Source organism: Lutjanus erythropterus, chromosome 12 (assembly GCF_056507025.1).
Source record: "Lutjanus erythropterus isolate fLutEry1 chromosome 12, fLutEry1.hap2, whole genome shotgun sequence".
NCBI lineage: Eukaryota > Metazoa > Chordata > Actinopteri > Lutjaniformes > Lutjanidae > Lutjanus > Lutjanus erythropterus.
The window spans coordinates 35302142-35315526 of NC_139328.1; the positions used below are offsets into that span (position 1 = coordinate 35302142).

General features: G+C 37.3%; 1 protein-coding gene across 2 annotated transcripts in view; it reads left to right on the forward strand.

The window, feature by feature from the left end:
• The first annotated feature begins 9864 nt into the window (after window positions 1-9864).
• The window catches only part of LOC146318369 (solute carrier family 53 member 1), a 57783-nt gene continuing 54262 nt past the window's right edge, over window positions 9865-13385 (forward strand). For both annotated transcript variants that reach the window (XM_084732364.1, XM_084732365.1), the window contains exon 1: window positions 9865-10383. In XM_084732364.1, coding sequence (XP_084588490.1) covers window positions 10315-10383 — 69 coding nt within the window. In that variant the 5' untranslated portion in view covers window positions 9865-10314. The remainder of the gene's footprint in view (window positions 10384-13385) is intronic.

Below are 13385 nucleotides of genomic sequence, written 5' to 3' on the forward strand. Positions count from 1 at the left end.
ACACCTGTTATCAGTAGATGTCCTTAGTTTTAGAGGTGAAGAAGTTAAAAGAAGACAGAAAAAGGAGAAATAATTAATCCCCTGCTGGAAAAGACATTTTTCACTAGGTTGTATTTTTTTCCTATACACACACACACACAGGCCCAAAATACTTAAATATGAACAAACAGGACCTGTACATATACATACAGTCTGACACCCTGAACAGTTAAGGGTTAGGTTCCTTGCTTGAGGGCACCTCAGCAGCACTCTGGGGGGTGAGCTGTCACCCCTCCAGCTACCAGTCCACAAGGGTTTTTTTTGCAAAGGGCAAATTTAGAAATTAAAAAAAACTGAAAGCAAACCAAAGCATTTTAATACATTACATATATTTCATGTATGTAAATCCTTAAAAAAAAATACATTTTCACCAAAAAATCTCTATCTGTATCATTCTAATGACCTGATGTAATTCCCAGCATTGAAAATACCGTGTTAGCTGTAAATAACATTTTGCCTTTGTATGTACAGATGACATAAGTAGTCATACTGCTGACATTAGTTGCTGTCATCTTGTAAAGTGAAGTCTATTGTACATTCAATCTTTTGTTTTGTAACTCTGCACAGTATTGGAGTCAATTTCATCAGTATTTATAGAGTATTTTATAGTTACATAAAGACCATAATGGGCCTTAAAACTAGGAAGCAATCACAAATATTTTACTCACTAAAAAATACTTAAAATGAGAAATATGGTCTCTTCATTTATTTCTATCCTAATTTAAGCAAAAAAGCTTATAATAAGACACATTTTCTTGAGACAGAATATATTTTGGCTTCTTGATTGAGCTGATTTTAAATACCTTAAACTGAAATGAATAATCAGCAGTAGAAAAGACAAATTCTCCAAAAAGCATGATAAAAATAAAGACAAGTGACTGTCTTAAAATAAGGTACCAGAAGCAATCTTATTTTTAGCATTTCAGGGAGGGAGTGAACATGTGAGCAACAGAGAGTCGAACTCTGACTCAGACTCAAACTTGGTGCTGTATATTTGCTGGACATGTAGTGTTCTGGATGTAATAATAGTCTTTCATATATTCATATCTGATAATGATGATGCTGCAGGATGTGGCTGCATCACTGAACCGAATGCATCACTGCACTGTGACTCATTAATCTGTTTTTAGATGTGAAGATGCTGAGTAACTGCTGGGAGTTCTGCTGTCTGTGGTGCACTTTCCACACGGGTCGTGTTTAACTATAACGTGTTCATGAGCTGCAGTTTGTGTTTGTATTCTGCTGTATGTGTGTTGTGTTAATAATGTGAAATGTGAAGCAGCAGGTTCTGTTCTCCAGGCTGATGCACTCACTCAATGAATAAATGACAATGAATAAAAATAGATTAATTCAACCTTTAACTGGTGTCATTTCTTAAGATTCTTAAGTTGAGAAGATGTGTAAATGGTCTTACTCTTAAAATAAGAAAAACAAATTTGTTCCTCTGCTGGGATATGATGCAAACCAGTGTTGTACTTTGTTACTCATTAAATAAAGCTCAGTATGAGCTGTAATATCTCATTAAGACAAAGTTAGATTTATTTTCTTAAAATGAGATCACTTTTCTAATGCAAAACTTCCTCAACAAGATTATTTTTCTTTCTAGATAGAAAATATATATATATTTTTTAATCGGAAAGTTTGCCTCTTCTGAGCTCACTTTAAGAATTTCTATCTTAATTTAAGATTTACAGTAATAAAGACTAAAAGAATCTATATCAGAGGAAAAAACTGCCTACAATGCTACACGTTTTTTTCAGAAAGTATGATGAAAACAAGTGACTTTGTCTGAAATTCAGGCACCAGGAGCTCTTAGAGGATGTGTTTGCATCACTGAACCAAATAAAGCACTGCTCTGTGACTCATTAGTTTCTATTTAGATCTGAAAGTATTAGCTGTAATTTTTTATCAAGACAAAGTTAGATATATTTTATTAAAATTAAATTAGGATTATTTTTCTTTTTAGGCAAAAAATAAGACATTTGCTAAACTGTTTTTTCCCCCTGTTTGACTATATTTCATTTTTGTTTTAATTTCTTTTCTTTTGTGAAGCAGGACAGGTGAGACAAAGCAGGACAGAGACAGACTGAGACATTAGGAGACGTGACAGGGTTGACACAGATAGTACAGACAAGTCACTGGGTATAGACAGCAACAATGTGGACAGCAAAATTTGTGCTGGATAGGGAAGAAGGTAGACTGAATTTGTGTGTGTGTGTGTGTGTGTGTGTGTGTGTGTGTGTGTGTGTGTGTGTGTGTGTGTGTGTGTGTGTGTGTGTGTGTGTGTGTGTGTGTGTGTGTGTGAAGGGTTAACAGAGGGACAAAATAAATGAATGAGAGGAAAGGAAAAAATGAAGAGTAGAGGAAAAAATATAAATAAAAATAAAATTAAGATTTTTTTTTTAATTGGTGAAAAAAGAAAAGGAATTAATTAAAAAAACAGAACTCCTGGTTTTATCAGTATTTATTCATCTTATGGGGGGGTTAACCTTTCTTAGCTAGAACAGACCCCAGACCCAGAGGGAGGCGGTCTGTCCTTGTAAGAAGATTGATCTTTTTTTTCCCTCTTTCTTTCTTTCTTTCTTTCTTTCTTTTTCTTTCTTTCTTTCTTTCTTTCTTTCTTTCTTTCTTCTTCCTTCCTCCCCAAATATGAAATATTTCTCAAATATTGAACTTATTTAAGAAATACTTACTTCAGTTGAGAAATTTGGCCTCTTCTGAGCTGATTTTTAAGAATTTCCATATTGATTTGAGATTTACAATAATAAAGACAAAAGACAATTTCTTCAAAAAGCGTGGTACAAACAAGTGACTTTCTCTTAAATGAAGGCACTCTTGCGGGATGTGGCTCCATCACTGAATTAAAAAAAAAAATTACTGCTCCGTGACTCCTTAGTTTCTATTTAGATCTGAAAGTATTAGCTGTAATTTCTTATAAAGACAAAGTTAGATATACTGTCTTAAAATAAGATCACTTTCCTAACGCTAAACTTGCTTGACAGGATCATGTTTCTTTTTAGACAGAAAATAAGACTTATTTTCCAAGTTTTTAAAACTTTCTTGAAATTCATTTTTTTCCGTGTATAAATCTAACTTTTTAAAGACCACAATGAGCCTTAAAAAAAGCCAACATTTCATTTATTTAAGAAATACATACTTCAGATGAGAAATCTGACCTCTTCTGAGTGTCTTGCAGGACGCGGCTGCATCACTGCTGCAACTCAGTTTGCATGTAGATCTGAAAATAATATCTTATTAGGACAAAGTTAGATATGTTTTATTAAGATGACATAGGATTATTTTTCTGTTCAGACAAAAACATAAGACTTATTTTCCAGCTTTTTTTACTTTCTTGAAATTTGTTTTTGTGCTGGAATGCTCATGAAGCAGACGAGTAAGAACCACAACTAAACAAGCAGAGAAAAGTAGACAAGCTAAGGAATGACATCACGTCGAGTGATTGAGGATCCTGATGAATAAATAATCACAGTACCTAATGTGAGCATTAGTTGAGGTTTAATTGCCACTTAGTTGCATTATGGAAACACTGCGGGCTGTTATTGAAATGCAATCTGTGGGCGGCGTATGGTTTGAACATTGCAATATCATATGACCTAGAATTTGAGTTTCAATTGGCTGTTTTGCAGATGTTTCGCACAGAGTTTGAAGCACTTGAGGCTGAGACAGTGAGGATCGGTGCTGTCTGTCACAAATGCTAATGAAGCAGGTTCTGGCTCCCAACATGGCTGCCTCTGACAACCAGTAATGACTCTGTTTTCTGTCTGTTTCAAACCACAAACACCAGCTTGTTTACATCTAAACAACCTTGTTATAAAAGGCGAGCCAGCCTAATCTGACCCTGGCTGCCTGTTAATCCGCAGTAATGATTGCTCCACATTTAGTCCTGCTGGCTCTCTGGATGTTCCCACAGGCACTAAGTCATGTCACACACGCTCAGGATTTCATAAAAGCTTCAGGTTCTGGTACAAAATCCAGTTCAGACTCGTCTTTTCATGCACACATATGGTATAATGCATACGCACACCCACTCAGCTCCATCCACACACACTCACAAACACTCCCACAAACGCACACAGATTATATAATCTGACATTGTTTTTCTCTATTGATCCAGTTACATGCTCAAATGTATTTTAAGTTGCATGTCTGCCGTATTAATCCCTCAGCATCAGGCAGAAAATATTTTAAAATTACAAATTATGTAACAAAACAATGAGGCAACTGCAGCACAGTGTATTTTTAAAGTGTGAAATGTGATTGCAGATCCTGTAAGCGCTGACAGTCTCTTCACAAAAACAAAATGTACAGTCACTCACAATACAGCAACAAAGACACAAAAATAGAATTGACCCTTCCTAAGCCCCGCCTGTTTTTGCTCTGTGCTCCAATAAGAGTTGAGCAAGTTTGGTACCACGATCAACTTTCTGCTTTCCTGTTTTCTGTGCTCATTTCTCACTGAGGTCGACCACGTTGACCACATCCCAGTGGAAGTTGGACTTTTTTTTTTTCCAGCGTACCAGTTGAAATTTCCAACCGGGTGCTCAGAAATTCCAACTTACCAGTTCAAATGGAACGAGTATAAGTACAATTTAGCCACATGTGAAAAAGAAATGGCCAGACTGCAGGAATTTATTGTAATTATTACAAGAAGCCAAGTTGGTCAGTGAGGTGAGAGACACAGGTAATGTTGCACTTAGCGTCACTGCACCAAAAAACATATTTCAAATGCAGCATCTTCAGAAATAAACAAAAGAATGGTGCTAATACCACATACCACCAACAAATTAACCTTAATTCAATCACTACTACAGCCCTATTTGTAGGTTCTTCTGGGGAATATTGACAAAATGACAACATTTTTTCCACGTACTTTTTTTGCTCAAAATGCTGATACATGCTTTTATTACAAGCCACTGTTATTGCAACTCTCTTTTTACAGTTCCCCCCTGAAGTCTTAGTCTGCAGGGAGTTTTTCTTCTCAACACATTATGCATGTTGGAACATAGATGCTGAAAACATGTGAAAAGATTGAGAACTATGTAGAACTGAATTGTGGAGTTAGACCATTTAACTGTTCAAGATTTTTTGGGCGGACCTGAAACGTGTCTCAGTGATGTGCCGGCGCCATGGACGGACACACGAATGACACCGCCTCCCCTTCCCCTCACCCTCAATGACGGTCAGTTACAAATGTACCTTCAGTGACTCTTTCAGTCCAAATCAGTCCAGCAGTTCACTTTAGCTCACTTCAGTTCCAACAACCCAACACAGAAGAAAAAAAAAGTACCATCCTGTCCCCGTCCTCTGGCTCTGGTGACTCAGACATGTCTGGACATGTCCAATAAAGCTGCTAGACAGAGCGTCCATGTTTCAGGTTGTTTTTAGGTCATAGTGGTGTTTGACACTGAGACAGTGGAGTGGACACACCCCCACTGTTGAAAACTAATCTTTTTTTATGATTTTGAGACCTAATTATACATACTTGAGCAATTTTTTTAATAATTCAAATTTGTCTGGGTGGTTTATGGTGCGACAAACTTAGAACACACATTAATTGTTGTTTTATGCAAAGGAAATGACTGATAATTCAGAACACTGCAGCCAGGATGTTGACAAATCCTAAAAGTGAGATCACATCATCCCTCTGCTCACATCACTGCACTCTCTACCTGTATCCTTTAGAAGTGATTTTGAAACCCAGTTGTCAGCTGCTGTTATATGCAAATGAAATTAAATCGTGCAAATAATGCAAATGAGCTTGAGATGTCACTCAGAAATAAATGGCACGTGGTTGTGGTTGCCAGGTAACAGTGGTGGTCATCCGGCATGCCGCACAGCAGTGCAGGTAGCTGAGGAATCCCACAGTGTGAGGCAGAGGAGCAACACCTGAACAGGATGAGGAGGACCGGAGAATACACACTGCAGAGCTGCTGCAACACAGCCACCTCTGCAGCTAACTTCATGGTAACTTCACAGACAACATGCTGGTTCATTTGTAGGCCGATGAGGAAAAACTGCACATCTGGGCAGCAAGTTCAGCTTGTGTACAACACATCTAGTCAAGACACTGAATAAATCATATTGTTTTACAAAGTATGAGTATTTTACAAGCATGTGCATGACCGAGGCAGAAAGAAAATACTTTTTAAAAAATACTTTTATTGTAATAAATTTGTGTTACACTGCAGCTGCAATCTGTTTAGTATTGGCATATTATTGCAGTATTATTTTTTCATACATATACATCCGATGACACAAGGGTGAGCAAAAGCTATGATTTCATTTTCATATACATACATACATTCATATCCATACCTCTGAACATGTACAGATATGAACACAAAAATGTGCACATACATATACATAATCAGGCTAACATAACTGACTTACATTTTTGATCATTTTAATACAGAAATAAGTGACAAAGATGGAAAACGAAAAAACAAACAAACAAACGGGAGTGGAGATGTTCAAATGATCTCTCTTTTTATTTTTTATTTTATTTTATTTTTTTCTTATTCTTGAATCGGAGCAACTGTAACATGATCAATTTCCCTCCATGGATCAATAAATATTTCTGTTGCTGACTTGTTGGGATGTAATACCTGATTTGAACACTAGAGGTTGTTGTTAATCTGATTTTCAACAACCTGCCTTCAGATCATTCTGAATGTGCTACTAACATTCCAATGATAGGACGGTCCAAACAAACATCAGCATCAACATCTGCATCCGTTACACAAATCCAGAGTGTTAAATCATTACACGTTTTTGAGTGGAACCAATATGTGCACCACTGTTTAGATGTTCTACAGCCACTCCTGAGAACTGGGGCGAAAAAAAAAAGATCAATACCAGTGCTCAATTTTTTTTTCTTTCTCAATAAAAGTATCCTTTAAGGATTTATATATATACATATATATATATATATATATATATATATATATATATATATATATATATATATATATATATATATATATATATGTGTGTGTGTGTGTGTGTGTATAAATATATATGTATATATATATGTAATTTATGAAATTATTTTTCAAAATGTGTTGAAAGCCTAAACTAACAATACCTGCTGATAACATGGGTATAAAAATGTGCTATTACAATCATCTTTGTTTTAAAATGAATAGAATGTTGAGTCTTTAAAGTTGTCCCCCATATTTTTTTTCCATCAAATCTTTACAAAAGAATGATTGAACCATTCATAAAGAGTTTTAGTTATACCCTAATGACCCCTGACTCACTTCCTGGTTTAAAAAGGGTGGGAATACTGCTAAAGCACTGGTAAACGTCCTATTTTGTTCAGTTCATTAAATAATATCACTGTCAGATGTGTCTCAATCAAAGCTAAATGATAATTATGGTTTAAAAAATGTTTACATTAGGAGAACGCTGAGACACTTTAAAAAAATAAAATGTCTGCTCACTATGACTCTGCTGTGACACGAAAAAAATGTATAATTTTTTTGTCACCTCTGTATGACGTCTACACTTAATGAAAAATTAAGTCAGTAGGGGGTTGGCTTGTGTCAGGGTTTAATAGCCAATAGTTTGATCTTTTAAAATATTTTATTTAGCATAATTGAAGAGTAAAAATCAAAACCCATTCAATCTATGAGTTTGTCCTAATTTGAAGTGTTTGCCGTTTTAAAGAAAGTTAAGCCTGATATTATTGTTATTATTTATCTGTTTATTTGCTGTGTAAAGACATGAAGGATCTGCTTCATACTCCTTGTTGCCGACACCTCTGTGTTTATCTGCTGGGTGCAAAGACAGATAAACTTGGGCTGACAGATAACACTGAGTGACATGGGCTCAAGCCGGTGACTATGTCCAATATATGTCACACTCAGCAGAGTGCATTTATTCAAAGACAAGTGGAAGACAAATATTCACAAGAATGGCAGTGTGTTATGGGATGTGTTACAGGTCCTATGATTAGAACGTAGCCAGCAGAGAAACCAATCAGAACTTTATTAAAGGAGCTTTAATGAAACTGAAGATCCTCCAGAGACAGAAGCTGAGTGTAGACAACATTAAGTGCTGAAACAGGGAGACCTGCACATCTTACTGCAGTTTTAAGATCAAGGCAAAATCAAGTGGGTTCTTGATAAAGCCCCTGAGATATGAAAGGGTTTCAGTAGAATCCTCATCAGCGGCTTCTAGATAAAATCCTTGGAATATAAAAGCAATCTCAGTAAAAACCCTCTAGGTGGGTTCTAGATGAAATCATTGTAACATAAAGAGGATTTTTGATAGAACCCCATAGCTGGGTTCTTGTTAGCAACCTTAGAGGGTGGAAAGGTTCTACACAGAACCCCTCGACAGGGCTCTGGGTGAAACCATTACACAAAAAGGGTTCTTAAAGGGGGTTCTAGGTGAAACCTTTCACAGAACCCTCTGTGATGGGTTCTAGGTAGAACTCTCTAATAGGCTTCCAGGTGGAAGCTTAATAAAAGGTTTTACCAGGAACCAAAAACAGTTCTCTTGTAGGGAAAATCCAAAGAACCCTGTATGGTTCTGATTTGCACCTTTATTTTTAAGAGTGTAGTTCCTCTCTGTTATATTTCAACACTTCCCACAAAAATATCAGTCATAAAGAATCAGACGGTTACTGTACTTACTGTAGTTCCACACAGACCACACTGATACATTTTCCATGTCTGTTTATTTGTGGATGTTGTGACTCCATTCTCACAGGTCAGTCACAAACACACAGAAGAAAGCTACGAGATGGAAACTTTCCACCTGAATCCCCCTCACCCTCACTAAAAAGAGGATCTACATCTACGTCATCTTCTCCCAAAGGTTGCTGGCGACGTCACACATGTGGCATTCATGTGTTATCGGAATATATGCAATGGTTTGTTAATTGTGATGAAAGTGATAAACAGAGTTGAGAGGAAATATTGTGAAAGAGATCATCATTTATTTATTTATTGAATGCAAATCAGTCCTATGCAATTCTTGTCAATGCAATTCAGTTCAGTTAAAGTGAATTAAATTCATTTCAGCACAATTCAATTCAGTTCAGTTTAAATTTGATTCAGTTCACTTTAATTCACTTCAGTTCAATTCAATTCAATGTTGACATAATGAAACGTAACATTAATGTAATTCAATTCAATTCAATTCAGTGCAGTTCAGATCAATTCAATTCAGTTCAGTGCGATTCAATTCACCTGAATTCAGTGCAGTTCTGTTTAATTCAACTCAACTCCATTCAGTTCACTTCAGTTAAATACAATTCAGAAAAATTCAACTCAACTCAGCTCGATTCAGTCCGGTAAATCTTTATTGTCCCCAGAGGACAGTTCAATTATAGTGCAGCATAAAACATGGGAGAAACATACTGTACATATGACAGCAACAAAAACACAATCGATAAGTAACAGTGAACCTAATGTAGATAAGAACAGCATGGAAGATAGAGATGCAATGATGGCTTTTTACTGTGAAGCAGCTGCAGGATAAATTCAACAACATCAAGGACAAAATTATATTTGTCAAAGCCAAACAAAATAGAATGAATCAGGAAAGCACTGTCTGTCCATGAGCAACAAGAACAGTAATGTCTGAGTAAAATAAGCTCCTGTGCTGAACATAAGCTATGACTGTATCACGGTTTATCCGTCCCCTTTCTCTGACAGCCAGCTCACTGCTCCACCGCTAAGGTTAAAAACGACCGTTTACACGTCCTGGCTGGATGACGTTTTACTGAAGAAGGCCACACCTACGAACAACATGTTCATGTGCGCTCAAGCTTAGATTGTTTTTATATTTCCGACTGCACCTGAAGGCGGCGGGAGACAGGAGGTGGAGAGAGATAGACGCTGAACAACAGAGAGAGAGGAGGAGGGGGAAGATAGCACGAGCGAGGCAGTTAGCGCCAGCAGCACTGCGAGCCTGTTTACTACAAACTAACCGCTATTTTGCGACATTGGCGCTACAGTTTAAGCCAAGAATATTTTTATTTTCCTTTAACTAAGACATGACACCACCAGAGTGTCGTCAAGTATGTGTACAAGGGCAGAAATGTGTGCCGGTAGCTAGCTAGGTTACCGTGAAGACAAAAAGGGCATCTGTGTGTGTGTGTGTGAGCGAGCAGCCCGATGGTAATCTTCGGATGACAGTTTGTGTGTGAACGTTGGTGAACCAGCAGCACGGTAAAAACCAGTCCTGCTCATCTGGTACTGGTTACAGTAAAGGTAGAGGAGGGAGAACCAGCAAGCTGTCAACATGAAATTCACTGAGCATCTCTCAGCTCACATCACCCCGGAGTGGAGGAAGCAGTACATCCAGTATGAGGTGAGTTAGCCTCTGATTAAACCTGCACTCTGCTAGCTAACGTTACTAGCTAACTGACTGGCTAACTGATGGTGTAGCTGGACGTCTCTCCTGCTTCATACAGGTTATTTCTGCTCTGAACATTTTGTACATGGTTGGATATGATGGCTTCCTTGTCTTTCACTCTCCTGTCGTTATACAACAGGAAGAGACTGACTGCTTCAATTGTTACGCCCGCAAATCAAGCAGCAGCAGCCCACAAACCTATCACCAGCTAGTAAACTCGACTAGCTAGGTTTGTTGTTGCTCTGCAGGTTACCACCTCCCTCACATCTACAGCTGCAACGATTAATCGATTACTAAATTGATCGCCAGTAGGGCTGCAACTAATGATTGCTTTCATTATCAATTAATCCGTCGATTTTGTCCTCAATAAACTGATCAGTTGTTTGGTCCATCACTTGTCAAAAAATGGTGAAAAATGTGTTCAAAGCTCAAGATGATATCCTCACAGGTCTTGTTTTCTCCACAAGATATTCAGTTCACTGTCAGAGACGACTTAAGAAATCAGAAAATGTTCACATCAAGAAGCCAAAATTAGTGTTTTTCTTTCTTAAAAAATGACTCAAAATGATTAATCGATTATCAAAATAGTTGATGATTTATGATTTTTTTGTTGCAGTACTAATCACCAACTATTTTGATACTTGGCTTGAGTCATTTTTAAAAGAAAAAGTCAAAATTCTCAGATTCCAGCTTCTTAAAGATGGAGTCAGAAGGATTTGCCCAAGCTGTTCCTAAATGCATCAGGATGTCAAAAACCAACGTTTGGGGCTCGTGAAACATCCCAAGAAGAAAAAAATAAGAAAATACAGGCTACAGAGTCTCTGCAGATACAATCTCCACCACACACTAATTTAATCTATACATTGTTTTTTAGGAAAATGTTGCAGTTTATATCTGTAAATTGGAGTATTTTCTTGTTGCTTTACACCTCTCTGACAGTAAACAGAATATCTTTAGGTTACTGATCAACATTTTTCAACATTTTCTGACATTTTTGTTGCAAACAACTATTAATCAATTAATCGAGAAAATAACTGACTGACTTTTCGACTATGAAAATAATCGTTAGTTGTAGCCCTACTCACATTGAGCTGTGTTGAGCTGCTCCAGTCAGTGTATGTACACCAGTGGCCCGCATACAGAGCCCTGTGAGTGTGTGTGTGTGTCCTCTAAGCTGCTTGGAATGTGTTTAGGAGACAAAAGGCATTTGGCTGACTCATCATTTATTGAGCTAGTTAATCTTTGTGCCCGTTAACCCTGCTGTCTGTCCCCAAATGCTGAGCCAGCTCAGCATTTCATGTTGCTGCTATTTTAAAGGGATAGTTCACCCAAAAATGAAAATTCAGCCAATTGAAGGTCAGGTTTAATTTTTTAGTAATTTTTGGGTGAACTGTTCCTTTAAAATTACATTGGACGGGGTCACTCAGAGAGAGATGCTGATAGCTCAAATCTGCAACCTTTGTTCCATTAATGCAATTCACCTCTTATCTTTATGGTGCCTTAATTTATACACAGGGCTGACAGTGTAAACACATAAAATACAGTAGTACCAAGAAAGCCTTTGCATTTGTGCCAGTGTATTTTTCATCAGTATTTTAAGCAAACATACTCATCAAGGTTGTATATTGCAGTACAGTGTATTTTTATACAGCAGGAACATGGTGCTCATCCTGAGAGAATGGCAGTTCTTATATAAGTCCTTTTAATGCTGGATCTAGCATTTAAGTGCCATTCAAAGCTCTAACACAGCTGATGTGTGTGCTAGATAGATTTCATTACCAGTAATCAATTTGTAATTGGGTCCACAGTTATTAGGGTAACAGGCATACTCTGTTACAGTCAGTTGGCACAGAGGCCTCATGTTGTTGTTACCAGCACTAGTTCAGTAGGACAGGTACACAGTTCACCCCAAAATCAAAAGCCTGTAGTGATACTTAAACATTTAGTTTTTTTTTTGTATGAGTTGGAGAGTTTTGGAGATATCAGGCATTGAGATGTCTGCCTTCTGTCCAGTAAAATGGGACTAAATGGTACTTGGCTTGTGGTGCTCAAAGTACAAAAAAGTACATTTGAAAAACTCGGCAGCAGCGTCTCTTTCCAGAAATCATGACCCAGTGGCTCAAAATAATCCACAGATCTAGAACTGCATTCAGTGATTAATCTGCAGATCATTTCCTTTATTAAAAGACTAAGTTGTAAAAGAAAATAGTGAAAAATAGCCACCAGAAGTGTTTCAGAAGTGTTTCAGTCATGGAGCATTTTGACCTCCTGATCATGTTGACCTGTGCAGATTTTGTAGATTTGCTCCTCGTTTCTAGCTTTTTAGGCCACTACCATGGATAAGTACACTACATAGATAAATTGCTCCTTTTGTCTGTTTTTATGATCAAGAGTCTGCATGGGGTGTTTTATTTTGAAAATTGATGGGATTCCTTTTGCTGTGTCTGACTTCCTGTCCACTCAATCTGCTCTGCAGCGCTGCTGGTGCAATCATAAGCATTGTGGCCGCGATCTGCGCTGGCAGACGTTGTGCAGCTTGCCCTGTGGAATAAAGATGTAGGGGTGCACAATTGTGAAATTCTGTGCCCACACCAACACAGTGTTTGAAATAATGATTTGGCTGATACTGATACCGATGTTTTGTTGCGATTATCTTTTGTTTTTGGCATTATTTAGTCCCCATTTTTTGCCAAGGAAACGAAGAAATCTTCATTATAATAAACACCGACCTGTTGCCCTCTTACGTCATACAACAGTTGTGTCCATCCAGTGGCCTCCTCTCCGAAACTGCAGCTGGGTATCCTAGCTAGTGTTGTCTGAGTCCAACTGCTAATAACCATATAAGTAGAGCTGCAATGATTATTTGATTATTAATCAACTATTAAATTAAGCACCAGCTGTTTTGATAATTGATTAATTGTTTTGAATCACTTTTTAAGATAAAATGTCCAAATTCT